Genomic DNA, 16,744 nt, shown 5'->3' on the forward strand with positions numbered 1-16,744 from the left:
GACTGACAAGGAGTGTGGCCCGAATTGGGTTTGTCTTTAAGCCCATATTCCTCTTATCCCAATCAGCCCTTAACAAGCATGGATTGCATCAAATGTGATCTCGTGCTGTCTTAACCTACAAAACACACAAACATAGGTAAGAGACTCAAAATAGAGAGAAGCTAAACAAAATTACTAAGCAAAGAAGGCATGCAAATGTGTGAAATTATGACCTTATCATCTACAACCACAACATCATTTGATAGATCAGAGCCAACTTTGTTATCAACAATCTTACCTGATCTGAGCACATGAACGGCCTTGGCTTCTTGGTTTTTTGGATTGATCACGGTTTGGCTTGGCCATTTCCCAGGTTCTCTTTGAGCTATTTCGGTAGCTATCTGGCCTAATTGGACTTCCAACTTGGAGATGGCAGCTTGTGTAGTTTGCTGGAAATTGGGTTGGTTGATTGCCATTTGCTTCACTATATCCTCCAACGATGATGATTGTTGTGGCCTTTGGAGTGAAGGGGGATTCACTTGATTCTATGTATTCCTCCATGAAAAGTTTGGATGATTCCTCCAACCTGGATTATAACTTTGAGAATATGAATCATTTATTGGACCTCGGTTGTAGGAATTCACCAACTTAGCTTGCTCCTGCACAAATTCTGGATATGCAGCACCAAGGGGACAAGAAATGGTAGGATGATCATGAGTTTCCCAGATGCTACACACTTCCTTTGAAGGGTTTCTTGAGTTCAATGCAAGGAGGACATCTAGCTTTTGTTCCAATTTGGAAATCTGCACACTGGAAGAATCATTAGAACCACCAACAATACGTTTACCTCTTGTATCGGTGTGTTGGGTCTCCATTGCTATCTCCTCAAAGAGTTCATATGTTTCTTCGGGAGTCTTAGTCTTATAAGAACCACCTGCAAAATTAGTGACAATATTATGGCTAGAGGGGGTTAGTCCTTTATAAAACATACGCATTTGAAGCCTCAATGGAATCCCATGATGAGTGATAACTCATATATTTATACATTTATACCATCCATTTCTAGTCTATTTGTGATGTTTTTGAGTTAAACATGTTGCGTTTTACCCTATTTTGTGTTAGTATGCAGTTGCACCTACTTTAGGATCAAGTTGAAGGCAAAAGAAATCAAAACATGTCAATTTTGGAGCTGGCCACTATTCAAACGTGGAAAGAAATTTCGTGACCTGTTTTGAAGTCCAAATAAAGATCCAAAGTGAACCTGGCTTGTTTAAAGACTAAGAGCGGAATGGGAAAGTAATGGGGATTTCTAGCCTGATTTGGAGGTGCCAAATAAGGCAAAAACGTGCAAAATAAAGGCTGATTTATTAGGATCTCTTTGGAATATCTGACAGCCTCTTTTACCCCATAAAAACTTGCCTTTTAGCCACTTTCACATACCCTATTTATTTTGGACGAATTTCACAACCCTAGACATCCTTCTTTTTGTTATTCTCCCCTTTCACACACACTTAAACCCTAGCCGCCCATATATTTCCACCATCAAGACTCATCGCAGGAGGCTGTTCTTGGAGAAGTTCAACATCAGAATTGGTTCAAGGGTTTCCTCTCATGAATTTATTTTCACTCATGTTGTTTATTTTCGTTTTAATCTTTGTGAACATGATGTGTAACTAAATTCATAGCTAGGGATTTCGACGTAGCCTTGCAACATTGATCCATGTTTCTAAGTTAAAGTATTCAGTTCATCAATCTGTTTCTTGTTTCATTCACTGAATCTATTGTTAAATTTGTTTGTCAATTTTAATGTTTGATCACCATTAGGGTTGCCTACAGATTATCTAGTCAAGGTTATTGTAAACATCATGCTTAATCTTGGTAGACATGTGAATGAATGAAGAGAATGCTATGCAAACATCCTGCCATGTGTTTTCTTTGGTTCTTTAACGTTTTCTTGCATGGTAATGACTCTTAACTTGGAACCAAAGTTGAACATCCCAATTAGGTTGCATATTAGGAGAATTTGATCAAAACCACACATCATATGGCTGATCATATATATGTAAAACGAACTCTGGAAACAGGTTGGTAGTTGAATACGGTTTAATTTTATAAACATGGAATTGGTTTTGCAATGGTGAATTCGAAATCCCTGGTCTCATCCCTATTCTCCTTACATCAATATCTCATTCGCTGCTACATTCGTCTTGCATTGTAAGTTATCTTTCATTTACAACACAAACTACTCTCAACTTGTCACTTTCACTTTTAGTTAGGGTTCTTTCAAAACTTGTAATTTATAGAGGTCCAATCGGTCCCTGTGGTTCGACACCCTTACTTGTACCATTATACTAACCATATATTGGCACTTGGAAGGAACACAACAAAATTTTGGCGCCGTTGCCGGGGACTGATTTCAGTCCTCTGTGATTGCTTGTTCTCAAACCCTAATTTCGTTTTATTTTTGTTTTACAGGTAGTATATGTCAGATACACTTGCTGAAATAGGCCAAAGACTTGAGCGGTTAAAGAGCAACACTTTTGAGAATTCTGTATCAGCTAGTGCCCAGACTAGCCGTATAGAAGAGGACAATAGTTCTTCTAGCCCAGCGAGTGTAGATTCTTTCGATAACTCTAACTCTGACGGAGAAGAAGAGATGGCTGGCAATAACGATGACAACCGAGCTTTGGAAGATTATGCTCAACCAGTTATACCAAATTCACCTTCGTGCATCTTGCTGCCTACTGAAGCTAGAAATTATGAACTCAAATCTTCTCATTTTCACATGCTTCCTTCTTTTTATGGTTTACCTAACGAAGATCCATTATCCCATATTAAGGAATTCTACAATGTTGTGAGTGGTTTACCTTTGCAGGGAGTGAGTGAAGCAAATCTTAGGATGAGGGTTTTTCCTTATACATTGAAAGATAGAGCAAAGAATTGGCTAATGATGTTAGCACCTGGTTCGCTCACCACTTGGGATGCCGTAGCTAAGAAGTTTCTGGAGAAGTTTTTCTCAACTCAAAAGACAGCTACGTTGAGAGGGCAAATCTTCAACTTTAAACAAGATGATGGAGAACCTTTCAATGAATGTTGGGAGCGTTTCAAAGGCCTATTGCTCCAATGTCCACATCATGGGTTACCTCTTTACTTACAAATGCAAATTTTTTATGATGGACTAACCCAAACATGTCAATCAACTGTGGATAATGCAGCTGGTGGAGCTTTGAAGAAGAAGAATGCGCAAGAGTCATATAACATTTATGAGATGTTGGGATCTAATGCTCAACACAAAGATACAAGAGGTAAACGAGTTGGAATGTATGAAATGAGTTCTAATAATGATCTTGCTTTGCAGGTGGCTAGTTTGGAAAAGAAGCTCGATTCCGTGCTCAATATGGCGCCTAAGATAGCTGAGGTGTGTGCCATTTGCAACATACCAGGTCATCCTACTTATCAATGCTCAGCTAGTGAGGCTTATCCCGAATTCGTTCAAGAGCAAGTGAATCTCATGAATTCTTACAATCAGAGGCCGAGGAATGACCCATTCTCTAATACATATAACCCTGGTTGGAGAGATCATCCCAATCTCTCATGGAAGAATAACAATAAATTTCAAAATTTCCAACCAAAGCCTGCCACTACGCTTGAAGATACTGTCAAAATGCTAGCTCAGAACACCGTTCAATTCCAGCAAACTACCAATAGTACTCTCCAACAACATTCAGCTGCTCTAACCAAAATGGAGACACAATTAGGTCAGATTGCTGATGCTTTGAGTCAAAGAGAACCCGGGAAATTTCCAAGCCAACCGGTGATACTTCAAAGGAACCAAGAGCAGGCCAAAGCGGTCATAACACTTAGAAGTGGTAAGGTTATTGATAATAGAGTTGGCAATGAAGTTACTAATGAATCTGATCATGTGAATGCAGGCCCCACTCAAGAAGAGCATGAGAAACCGAATGAAGATCCAAGCAATGCCACTTCTTCGTATGAAGCTCCAAATTTTCACAAGGCTGAAAAACCTTACACTCCTCCAATCCCATTTCCTGGAAGACTTGCCAAAAGCAAGCAGGAGAAGTCATTTAAAGAAATTTTTGATATTTTAAGTAAAGTGAATGTTAATTTACCTTTGCTTGATGTCATTAGGAATATGCCAGCATATGGGAAATTTTTCAAGGAGCTAAACACTTATAAGAGGAAGTATGGACCTAATGAAAAGGTGATGGTGTCTGAAAATGTGAGTGCTGTGCTTCAAAGAAAGCTCCCACCAAAACTCAAGGATCCGGGCAGTTTTTCTATCAATATCACCATTGGAGACACGCTAGTTGAAAAGGCTATGCTTGACTTGGGGGCGAGCATCAATTTAATGCCCTATTCAGTGTACCTTCAATTAGGTTTGGGGGGTTTGAAGGCAACAACTATTTCATTGCAACTTGCCGATCGATCAGTGAAATATCCAAGAGGTATAGTGGAAGATATCTTAGTTCAAGTTGACAAACTAATTTTGCCTGCTGATTTTGTAGTGTTGGACATGGAAGAGGCTCCTATACATGATCGTGAGTTACCTATTTTGCTTGGGAGACCCTTTATGGCCACGGCAAAGACTATCATAGATGTGCAAAATGGTCTCCTCACCATGACTGTGCTAGGAGAAACTGTACAATTCAAAGTGTTTGAATCTCTTTCTCACCCTTCTAGTTCACTTGATTGTTGTTCGATTGATGTGCTTGATTCACTTGTTTTCTCTAAGTTTTTGCTGGCACAATCCAATGATCCATTACAATATGTTTTGAGTCAATCTCAAGATGACTTTGATGAAGAAGTGCTCATGGAGATGGTGGCAGCCTTGGAAGCATTAAAACCATATCCCTCCACTTTTTCACCTCTTATAGAGCCATTAGGACCATCTGCCACACATCTGACCCCATCTATTGTTAAACCTCCAAAACTTGAGCTTAAACCACTTCCATCACATCTAAAATATGCTTACCTAGCTGAGTTTGAAACTCTCCCAGTTATCATAGCATCTGACCTCACCCCTTTGGAAGAAGAGAAGCTAATTAGGGTGCTAAAAGAGTTCAAATCAGCCATTGGTTGGTCTATTGCAGATATCAAGGGAATAAGCCCTACCATGTGCATGCATCGTATTTTATTGGAGGAGGGAGCGAAACCAACTCGTGAACCACAAAGAAGGCTCAATCCACACATGAAGGAAGTAGTGAGAGCTGAAGTATTGAAGTTGCTAGATGTGGGTATCATATACCCGATTTCAGATAGCAAATGGGTCAGCGCTGTTCACGTAGTGCCTAAGAGGATTGGAATCACAGTGGTAAAAAATGAGCATAAAGTGCTTGTTCAAATGAGACCTGCAGCTAGTTGGCGTGTTTGCACCGATTACAGGAAGTTGAATTCGTACACTAGAAAAGATTATTTTCCTATGCCTTTTATTGATCAAATGCTTGAGCGATTAGCTGGTCACGCATATTATTGTTTTTTGATGGATATTCAGGTTATAATCAAATTGCGATTGCTCCAGAAGATCAAGAGAAGACTACATTCACCTGTCCTTTTGGCACTTTTGCATATAGGAGGATGCCGTTTGGCCTTTGCAATGCCCCAGCAACATTCCAACGATGTATGCTGGCAATCTTTTCAGATATGATTGAGAGATTTATTGAGGTATTCATGGACGATTTTTCAGTTTTCGGTTCTTCTTTTGATACTTGTCTTAACCATCTCTCTCTAGTGCTTCAAAGATGTCAGGAAACAAATTTGATTCTCAATTGGGAAAAGTGTCAATTTATGGTGAAACAAGGTGTTGTGTTGGGACATGTAATATCCAGCAAGGGTATTGAAGTTGACAAAGCAAAAATTGACATCATCTCAAATATGGCAGCCCCTACTTCAGTGAAGGGAGTGAGAAGCTTTCTAGGACATGCTGGTTTTTATCGTCGTTTCATTAAGGATTTTTCCAAGATCACTCATCCATTGTGCAATCTTTTGGCCAAAGATGTTGTATTTCACTTTGATAAAGATTGTATGAATGCATTTAATACCTTGAAACGTGAACTAACCTCTGCTCCTATCATTATGGCCCCAGATTGGTCTTTGCCTTTTGAGCTAATGTGTGACGCCTCTGACTATGCTATTGGTGCTGTTTTAGGTCAAAGAGTAAATAAGCTGCCACACGTAATCTACTATGCAAGTCGGACATTAAACGATGCTCAACTCAATTACTCTACAAGCTGAGAAGGAGTTGCTTCTGTTGTTTTAAGCTTTAGAAATTTCGTTCATATCTTGTTGGCTCTAAAGTTATTGTTTACTCTGATCATGCAGCTCTTAGGTTTTTGTTGACCAAGAAAGATGCTAAACCACGTTTGATCAGATGGATACTCTTGTTACAAGAGTTTGACCTAGAAATTCGAGACAAGAAAGGGAGTGAAAATGTTGTTGCTGATCACTTGTCGCGCCTTGTTGATGAAAACCATGGAGATGGACAAATTTTGCCTCTCAACGAATCATTCCCGGATGAAAAACTCTTTGTCATCCAAGATAAAGAGCCATGGTATGCTGATTTTGTCAATTATCTTGCTTCTAGTGTAATTAGAGATGATTTGACTTTTCAGGAGAGAAAGAAGTTCTTTTCAATGGTGAAACACTACATGTGGGATGAGCCCTATTTGTTCAAGTATTGCCCTGACCAAATCATTCGAAGATGTGTTCCAGAGAGTGAGCAGCAAAGCATACTAACATTCAGTCATGCATTGGCATGCGGAGGTCATTTCAGTGCCAAAAAGACAGCTTTAAAGGTTTTACAATCTGGTTTCTTTTGGCCTACATTGTTTAAAGATGCTTTTGACTTTTGCTCTAAGTGTGATAGGTGTCAGAAAATGGGGAGCATCAGTCGCAGGAATGAAATGCCATTAAACAACATTTTAGTGGTAGAGCTGTTCGATGTATGGGGAATTGACTTCATGGGACCATTCCCATCTTCTTTTGGATACATATACATACTAGTGGCAGTAGATTATGTATCAAAATGGGTTGAGGCAACAGCTACAAGAACTAATGATCACAAAGTTGTTTTGAATTTTCTCAAAGATATGATTTTCACTAGGTTTGGAACTCCGAGAGCTATCATTAGCGATGGTGGCAGTCACTTACTGCAACAGACCTTTTGAGGCATTGATGAAGAAGTACAACATCACACATAAAGTGGCAACTCCATACCATCCTCAAACCTCTGGACAAGTGGAAATCAGCAATAGAGAAATAAAGAACATCTTGATGAAAACCGTCAGCCCTACAAGGAAGGATTGGTCACTAAGGTTGAATGATGCACTTTGGGCGTATCGCACAGCGTACAAGACCCCAATTGGAATGAGCCCTTATCGACTGGTGTTTGGAAAGGCATGTCATTTGCCAATGGAGCTTGAGCACCGTGCATATTGGGCCATAAAGAAGTTCAATTTTGATCTCAAAGAAGCTGGTACAGTGAGGAAGCTCCAACTCAATGAGTTGGAAGAGCTCAGAAATGAATCATATGAGAATGCAAGGATCTACAAAGAACGAACCAAGCTCTACCATGACAAAGCAATTCTTAGGAAGGAGTTTCAACCAGGTATGAAAGTACTTTTGTATGACTCACGTTTGCGACTTTTTCCAGGTAAATTGAAGTCTAGATGGGTTGGACCATTCAAAGTGCTTCAAGTATTTCCCCATGGAGCTATGGAGATAGAAAACATCAAGAATGGGACCCGTTTTAAGGTCAATGGACAGCGTTTGAAGCCTTATTTGGAGAATGTTTCACAGGAGCAGGTTTATGTAGTTATGGATTCTCTCGAGTTCATGACAACTTAGACACACTACCATGTCTTGCCTAGACATTAAATAAAGCGCTTGCTAGGAGGCAACCTAGCTGGGTTTGTGTTCTTTCCTTTTATTTGTGTTAGTTTTTAGTTTTTATTTTATTTCATTCCATGCACACTGCCAATTTGCATTGCATCCATTCCATTCATATTTTGTTTGAGCATCGAGGACAATGCTTAGTTTAGGTTTAGGGGTGTGGGATTTTCGTTTGTTTCTAGTTCTGGTTAAAGGTTGCTTTTGCTTACTAATGTGAATGTATATGAGGGCTATGGTTTACAATGAGGACTACTGTGTTGTCATGAAAAAGTTCGTATCATTATTATTATTTTTTTTCAAAGCTGTTACTCTTGGAATCATGGTGGTTAAAGTATCATGCTCAAATTCTGGAAGAAGAATTGTGGAGACTACCCTAGAGAGTGATTTTGAGCCTATTTACTTCTTTGAGAGGGTTTAAAGTGTTTGTACTCCTATCTTTTTGCTTCAACTTCATTTCAAATGATCTCATTATTTTTGTTTGATTGAACGCTAAGAATTGTTCTCTTTCGCAGATACCATGTGTTTGGTAACACTCATGAATGAACTCATTGAGATGATGTTAGGCTATGCATGTCTTAACCACCAAAAGGCCTAATTTCTTACCTTTATGTGTGTGTCATTACCCCATTTTGAAGCCAATCATGTTTAGCCATTTTCTTTTCTCACATTTTTTCCCCCATATCCTTTTATCTCAATATGAGATATTTAGCCCATTACAGCTATACCCTATAGTTTGGGGAATACCAAAGTGATGAAGACAAAGATAATTCGAGCTCTACATAAAGAATGTGGTGTGTACCGAGGTATGTGTGCTGGAATTGTAGAAAAAAGAAAGAAAACAGAAACAAAGTTTTAGAAAAGAAAAGAAAAAAATCAAAGAGGATGTAATTTCTAAATCCTTCCATTATCGCACGAATCCTGGATGCCACGAACAAACAACAAAGATCAATTCAAGAGGAGAGCTTGCTGCTTTCACAAGGAAGACACTTTGGTATGTCCCAAGCTTTAGTATTTCCTATCCTTTCTTTCATAGCCCCTGACCTAAGCCTTAACATTACAAACCTTGTGAAAGACCTAGCTGATCTTTGAGGATGTATTCATGAGTGATGCTAAGTATGTGTGCTATCCATATTCTTAGTGTTTGATTCCCTTCATGAGATCTGTCCAGAAATTGTGCTTTTATTTCATATTTCATATGTGAGGATTTTGATTTCCTTTTACATAACTTCACTCACATATGTTTGAGGAGAGACCGTGCCTTAGGATCTGAGTGAAAATTTGAGTGATATCTGTGAGGACTAGAGTTGAGGCGATTTCTATCTTTGGCATTTGAGTATGGTATCTTTGAAGTCATGGGACATAGAGTAATTTTTTTTACACTTTATGATATGATTCTTTCAAGTGGCAGACTAGTGGTTTGAATGTATGACTAAGCTTTCATTGGTTCTTATTAGTTTGCTATAAGTATGCTTTAACCAATTTGCTTGCAAGTATACAGATGTTTGTGGGTGTCATCACTGTAAACCCTCAGGAGACACAACTCCTCCTACTAGGGACACCTAGGGGTTTAAAGGCTTGTTGCACATGCTCAGTGCAATCGTTTAGCCAGCGAAAGTGGTCTAGTTAGATTTTAGTGTCTTGTGTGTTTTCAGTTTCAGTTTTGCTCGAGGACTAGCAAAAATCAGGTTTGGGGGTATTTGATAACTCATATATTTATACATTTATACCATCCATTTCTAGTCTATTTGTGATGTTTTTGAGTTAAACATGTTGCGTTTTACCCTATTTTGTGTTAGTATGCAGTTGCACCTACTTTAGGATCAAGTTGAAGGCAAAAGAAATCAAAACATGTCATTTTTGGAGCTGGCCACTATTCAAACGTGGAAAGAAATTTCGTGACCTGTTTTGAAGTCCAAATAAAGATCCAAAGTGAACCTGGCTTGTTTAAAGACTAAGAGCGGAATGGGAAAGTAATGGGGATTTCTAGCCTGATTTGGAGGTGCCAAATAAGGCAAAAACGTGCAAAATAAAGGCTGATTTATTAGGATCTCTTTGGAATATCTGACAGCCTCTTTTACCCCATAAAACCTGCCTTTTAGCCACTTTCACATACCCTATTTATTTTGGACGAATTTCACAACCCTAGACATCCTTCTTTTTGTTATTCTCTCCTTTCACACACACTTAAACCCTAGCCGCCCATATATTTCCACCATCAAGACTCATCGCAGGAGGCTGTTCTTGGAGAAGTTCAACATAAGAATTGGTTCAAGGGTTTCCTCTCATGAATTTATTTTCACTCATGTTGTTTATTTTCGTTTTAATCTTTGTGAACATGATGTGTAACTAAATTCATAGCTAGATTTCGATGTAGCCTTGCAACATTGATCCATGTTTCTAAGTTAAAGTATTGAGTTCATCAATCTGTTTCTTGTTTCATTCACTTGAATCTATTGTTAAATTTGTTTGTCAATTTTAATGTTTGATCACCATTAGGGTTGCCTACAGATTATCTAGTCAAGGTTATTGTAAACATCATGCTTAATCTTGGTAGACATGTGAATGAATGAAGAGAATGCTATGCAAACATCCTGCCACGTGTTTTCTTTGGTTCTTTAACGTTTTCTTGCATGGTAATGACTCTTAACTTGGAACCAAAGTTGAACATCCCAATTAGGTTGCATATTAGGAGAATTTGATCAAAACCACACATCATATGGCTGATCATATATATGTAAAACGAACTCTGGAAACAGGTTGGTAGTTGAATACGGTTTAATTTTATAAACATGGAATTGGTTTTGCAATGGTGAATTCGAAATCCCTGGTCTCATCCCTATTCTCCTTACATCAATATCTCATTCGCTGCTACATTCGTCTTGCATTGTAAGTTATCTTTCATTTACAACACAAACTACTCTCAACTTGTCACTTTCACTTTTAGTTAGGGTTCTTTCAAAACTTGTAATTTATAGAGGTCCAATCGGTCCCTGTGGTTCGACACCCTTACTTGTACCATTATACTAACCATATATTGGCACTTGGAAGGAACACAACAATGAGGACATTGATTGAGCAGCCCATTGAATCTCTCCCACACTTCACAAAACGACTCATCATCTTGTTGTGCAAATAGTAAGATCTTGTCCCTAAGCATGTCGGTTTTGCGTGGAGAAGTATTTCTCAAGAACTTCTTTTGAATGGCTCCCCAAGTCGTGAGTGAACCAGGCTTCAAAGAATTCAACAATATTTCGCCTTATCTTTCAAAGTGTGAAACACTCTCATTCAAGTTGATCTTCCATCACACCTGTCAAGGGAAAAGAGCTCACAGCATTAAAAATATCCTTTGTATGGGTTAATGGATCTTCATTAGGTAAACCATAGAAGGAAGGCAACATATTAAGATGAGAAGATTTAAGCTCATAGTTTGAGCTGCGGTGGGCAGCAAGATGCTTGAAGGGATGCTGGAATTGTTGGGATATCAAGGTCTCCCATGAACTCATTGGCAACCATCTCTTCTTCTTCTTCTTGGTCTGAACTTGATTCTGAATTTGAAGGTGAAGAACCTGGGAGGTCAGTGTGGATAGCAAGACCTTCAAATGTGGCAATGGCTTGCTCTTTTGATTGCCAACTCTCTTTCTAACGATTCTGAATTTCGGTGATCACCAGGTTTGGTTGTAAAGATGGTCCTGTGTTCAAAGATCTCGAGCATTTGGAATGAAGACCTCACTTGTTCAAGTAAGGGATTTCTAGACATAGACTACTGAAACAGAAAATAACTTGAGTTAATTAGTACTACTAAAAGAATAGGGTAAACTTGGGCACATAACCAGAATAACTTTCATTCGGTCCGACAGCGGCGCCAAAATTTGTTGTTAAAATGTTAACTCGCAATTCTACGGGCCAATTAGTAATACACAAGACAAGTGCAGTCGTACCCACAAGGTGAGAAGTCAAAATTTGTTATGTACTTAGATTACCAAATCCAAGAAAGTAGGAGGTTAAGTCTAAAATAGAATTTAAAGCAAGAGTGATTGTAATTGTTGAACAAATGAGGCAAAACGAAATTTCAAACAAAAGCAAAGTCAGCAAATGTAACAAAGAGTGTTTTTGTGGGCTGGAAAACAAATTGGGAGACTAGGGCATTCGATTCACCATAACAATTCAATTCTAGATTGGGAGACTAGGGCATTCGATTCACCATAACGAACTTCCTATGAACTTGAATTGTCCGATTTCATGGACCAATCGATATCGGATTTGAGTCCAAAACTTGGGGAACATCATAACATGGTGGGAGGAGTCATTTGGTTGGTTTTGAATGAAATCCAGTCTCTAGAACTATGGAATAGACCAACCACTCCATTTCAGAACGCTGTGTACGAACTGAATTGTCCGATTTCGTGGACCAATCGATTTGAATCGAGTCCAAAACTTGGGAACGTCATAATATGGTGGGGCGTCATTTGGTTGGTATTGAATGAAATCCAATCTCTAGAATTGTGGAATACACCAACCACTCCATTTGAGCAGGCTGCGTCTGAACTGAATTGTTCGATTTCATGGACCAATCGATATCGGATTGAGTCCAAAACTTGGGAAAAACATAATATGGTGGGAGGAGTCTTTTGGTGGGTTTGAGTGAAATCCAATGGCTAAAAGCGCTACTGTCCTTAACCACTCTATTTGAAGCGAACTTCCTCTGAACTTGAAATGTCGATTTCATGGACCAATCGATATCGGATTGAGTCCGAAACTTGGGAACACCGTAATGTGGCGGGAGGAGTCATTTGGTTGGTTTTGAATGAAATCAATCTCTAGAACAATGGAATACACCAACCACTCCATTTGAGCATTGTGCACGAACATGAATTGTCCGATTTGGGACCAATCGATTTCGGAGCGAGTCAAAACTTGGGAACATCGTAATATGGTGGGAGGAGTCATTTCGTTGGTTTTGAATGAAATCCAATCTCTAGAACTATGGAATACACCAACCACTCCATTTGAGAACGAACTGCGTCGAACTGAATTGTCCGATTTCAAGGACCAATCGATATCGGATTGAGTTCAAAACCTGGGGAAAAACATAAAATGGTGGGAGGAGTCTTTTGGTGCGTTTCGAGTGAAATCCAATGGATAAAACTATGCAATACACGAACCACTCCATTTGAGCACGAACTTGCCATGAACCTGAATTGTCTGATTTCATGGACCAATCGATATCGGATTGAGTCCAAAACTTGGGGAAAAGCATAATATGGTGGGAGGAGTCTTTTGGTGGGTTTTGGGTGAAATCCAATGCCTAAAACTCTACAATATGCCAACCACTCTATTCAGAACGAACTTCCTACGAACTTGAATTGTCCGATTTAATGGACCAATCAATACCGGATTGAGTCCAAAACTTGGGAAACACCGTAATATGGTGGGAGGAGTCATTTGGTTGGTTTTGAATGAAATCCAATCTCTAGAACAATGGAATACACCAACCACTCCATTTCAGAACGAACTGCACGAACATGAATTGTCCGATTTCGTGGACCAATCGATTGAGCGAGTCCAAAACTTGGGAACATCGTAATATGGTGGGAGGAGTCATTTGGTTGGTTTTGAATGAAATCAATCTCTAGAACCATGGAATACACCAACCACTCCATTTCGAGCAGCTGCGTCTGAACCAATTGTCCGATTTCAAGGACCAATCGATATCGGATTGAGTCAAAACTTGGGGAACAACTTAAAATGGTGGGAGGAGTCTTTTGGTGGGTTTGAGTGAAATCCAATCTCTAGAACTATGGAATACACCAACCACTCCATTTGAGACGAAGCTGTGTACGAACAAGAATTGTCCGATTTCATGGACCAATCGTTATCGGATTGAGTCCAAAACTTGGGGAACATCATAATATGGTGGGAGGAGTCATGTGGTTGATTTTGGTGAAATCCAATCTAAAGAAGTATGGAATACACCCACCACTCCATTTACGAAGCGTCGAACTTGAAGTGTCGATTTCATGGACCAACCGATATCGGATTGCGTCCAAAACCTAGGGAACATCATAATACGGTGGGAGAAGTCATTTGGTGTGTTTTGAGTGAAATCAATCTCAATAACGGTGGAATACACCCACCACTCCATTTAAGAAACAGCTGCGTCTGAACTTGAATTGTCCTATTTCATGGACCAATCGATGTCGGATTCAGTCCAAAACTTGGGAACATCATAATATGGTGGGGAGTCATTGGTGGGTTTTGAGTGAAATCCAATGGCCAAAACTATGCAATACACCAACCATCCACTTTAGAAGCGTACAAACTGAATTGTCGATTTCACGGACTAATCGATATCGGATTGAGTCCAAAACATGGGAACATCATAACTTGGTGGGAGGAGTCCTTTGGTTTGTTTTAAGTGAAATCAATCTCTAGAAGTATGGAATACACCCACCACTCCATTTGAGCGAACTCGTAAACGAACTGAATTGTCCAATTTCATGGACCAACCGATATCGGATTGAGTCCAAAACTTGGGGAACACCATAATAACAGGGAGTCATTTGGTGGGTTTTGAGTGAAATCAATGGCTAAAATTATGCAATACACCAACCACTCTATTTTAGAATAAACTGCGTTGGAACCTGAATTGTCAGATTTTGTGGACCAATCGATATCGGATTGAGTCCAAAGCACGGGCAACATCATAAAATGGTGGGAGGAGTGATTTGGTGGGTTTTGTGTGAAATCAATGGCTAAAACTATGCAATACACACGCACTCCATTTGAGAACGAACTGCATACAAACAAGAATTGTCCGATTTCATGGACCAATCGTTATCGGATTGAGTCCAAAACTTGGGGAACATCATAATATGGTGGGAGGAGTCATGTGGTTGGTTTTGAGTGAAATCAATCTCTAGAAGTATGGAATACACCCACCACTCCAATTGAAGCGAACTCGTACAAACTGAATTGTCCGATTTCATGGAATAATCGATATCGGATTGAGTCCAAAACTTGGGGAACATCATAAGATGGTGGGAGGAGTCATTTAGTTGGTTTTAAGTGAAATCCAATCTCAAAAGTATGGAATACACCCACCACTCCATTTGAGCAGGCTGCATGAACTGAATTGTCCGATTTCATGGACCAACCGATATCGGCTCGAGTCCAAAACTTGAGGAACATCAATATATGGTGGGAGTCATTTGGTGGGTTTTGAGTGAAATACAACAGCTAAAACTATGCCGTACACCAACCACTCCATTTTAGACGAACTGCGTACAAACTGAATTGTCGATTTCATGGATCAATCGATATCGGATTGAGTCCAAAACTTGAGGAACATCATAACATGGTGGGAGGAGTCATTTGGTTGGTTTTGAGTGAAATCAATATCAATAAGCTGTGGAATACACCCACCACTCCACTTGAGCAACTGTGTACGAACATGAATTGTCAATTTTATTTACCAATCAATATCCGATTGAGTCCAAAACTTGGGGAACATCATAATATGGGGGGAGGACTGATTTGATGGGTTTTGAGTGAAATCCAATGGCTAAAATTATGCAATACACTAACCACTCTATTTTAGAATAAACTGCGTTGGAACCTTAATTGTCCGATTTTGTGGACCAATCGATATCGGATTGAGTCCAAAGCATGGGGAATAGCATAACATGGTGGGAGGAGTCATGTGGTTGGTTTTGAGTGAAATCCAATCTTTAGAAGTATAGAATACACCCACCACTCCATTTCAGAACGAACTCCGTACAAAACTGAATTGTCCGATTTCATGGAATAATCAATATCGGATTGAGTCCAAAACTTGGGGAACATCATAACATGGTGGGAGGAGTCATTTGTTCGGTTTTAAGTGAAATCCAATCTTAAAAGTATGGAATACACCCACCACTCCATTTGAGAACGAACTGCGTCTGAACCGAATTGTCCGATATTATGGACCAACCGATATCGGATTGCGTCCAAAACTTTGGGAGCATCATAGTATGGTGGGAAGAGTCATTTGGTGAGTTTTGAGTGAAATTCAAAGGCTAAAACTATGGAATACACCAACCAACCCATTTCAGAAGTGACTCTGAACCAGAATTGTCCGATTTCGTGGACCAATCGATATCGGATCGAGTCCAAAACTTGGGGAACATCATAACATGGTGGGAGAAGTCATTTGGTTGGTTTTGAGTGATATCCAATCTCAACAACTGTGGAATACAACCACCACTCCATTTTGAGCGAAGCTGCATACGAACCTGAATTGTCCGATGTCATGGACCAATCGATATCGAATTGGGTCCAAAACTTGGGGAACATCATAACATGTTGGGAGGAGTCATTTGGTTGGTTTTAAATGAAATCCAATCTCTAGAAGTATGGAATACACCCTCCACTCCGTTTGAAGCGAACTCCGTACAAACTGAATTGTCCGATTTCATGGAATAATCGATATCGGATTGAGTCCAAAACTTGGGGAACATAAGAACATGGTGGGAGGAGTCATTTGGTTGTTTTTAAGTGAAATCCAATCCCGAGAAGTATGGAATACACCCACCACTCCATTTGAAGCTGCGTCGAACTGAATTGTCCGATTTCATGGACCAACCGATATCGGATTGAGTCCAAAACTTGGGGAACTTGATAACATGGTGGGGGGAGTCATTTGGTGGGTTTTGAGTGAAATCCAACGACTAAAACTATGCAATACACCAACCACTTAATTTTAGAACGAACTGCCCACAAACATGAATTGTCCGATTTCATGGACCAATCGATATCGGATTGTGTCCATAACTTGGGGAACATCGTAACATGTTGGGAGGAGTCATTTGGTTGTTTT

The 16,744-nt window shown here is 39.5% G+C and overlaps 1 protein-coding gene and 2 non-coding genes across 3 annotated transcripts; 2 read left to right on the plus strand and 1 right to left on the minus strand.

Annotated features, from left to right (window-relative positions):
* The first annotated feature begins 2,461 nt into the window (after positions 1 to 2,461).
* Positions 2,462 to 7,842, plus strand: LOC107881880 (uncharacterized). Its single transcript, XM_089043350.1, is given in 5 exon segments — positions 2,462 to 5,032; positions 5,479 to 5,740; positions 6,295 to 6,379; positions 6,740 to 7,142; positions 7,144 to 7,842. Coding segments are annotated over 5 exon segments (4,020 nt in total).
* LOC148914958 (small nucleolar RNA R71) lies at positions 3,014 to 3,120 on the minus strand. Its single transcript, XR_016123034.1, has one exon. It is a non-coding gene; the product is annotated as a small nucleolar RNA R71 (small nucleolar RNA).
* Positions 7,843 to 10,937: 3,095 nt separating the features above from the next.
* Positions 10,938 to 11,044, plus strand: LOC148914959 (small nucleolar RNA R71). The gene has a single exon (XR_016123036.1). It is a non-coding gene; the product is annotated as a small nucleolar RNA R71 (small nucleolar RNA).
* Positions 11,045 to 16,744: the final 5,700 nt, after the last annotated feature.

Source organism: Prunus mume, linkage group LG8, assembly GCF_029339155.1.
Source record: "Prunus mume cultivar Tortuosa linkage group LG8, ASM2933915v1, whole genome shotgun sequence".
Lineage (NCBI taxonomy): Eukaryota > Viridiplantae > Streptophyta > Magnoliopsida > Rosales > Rosaceae > Prunus > Prunus mume.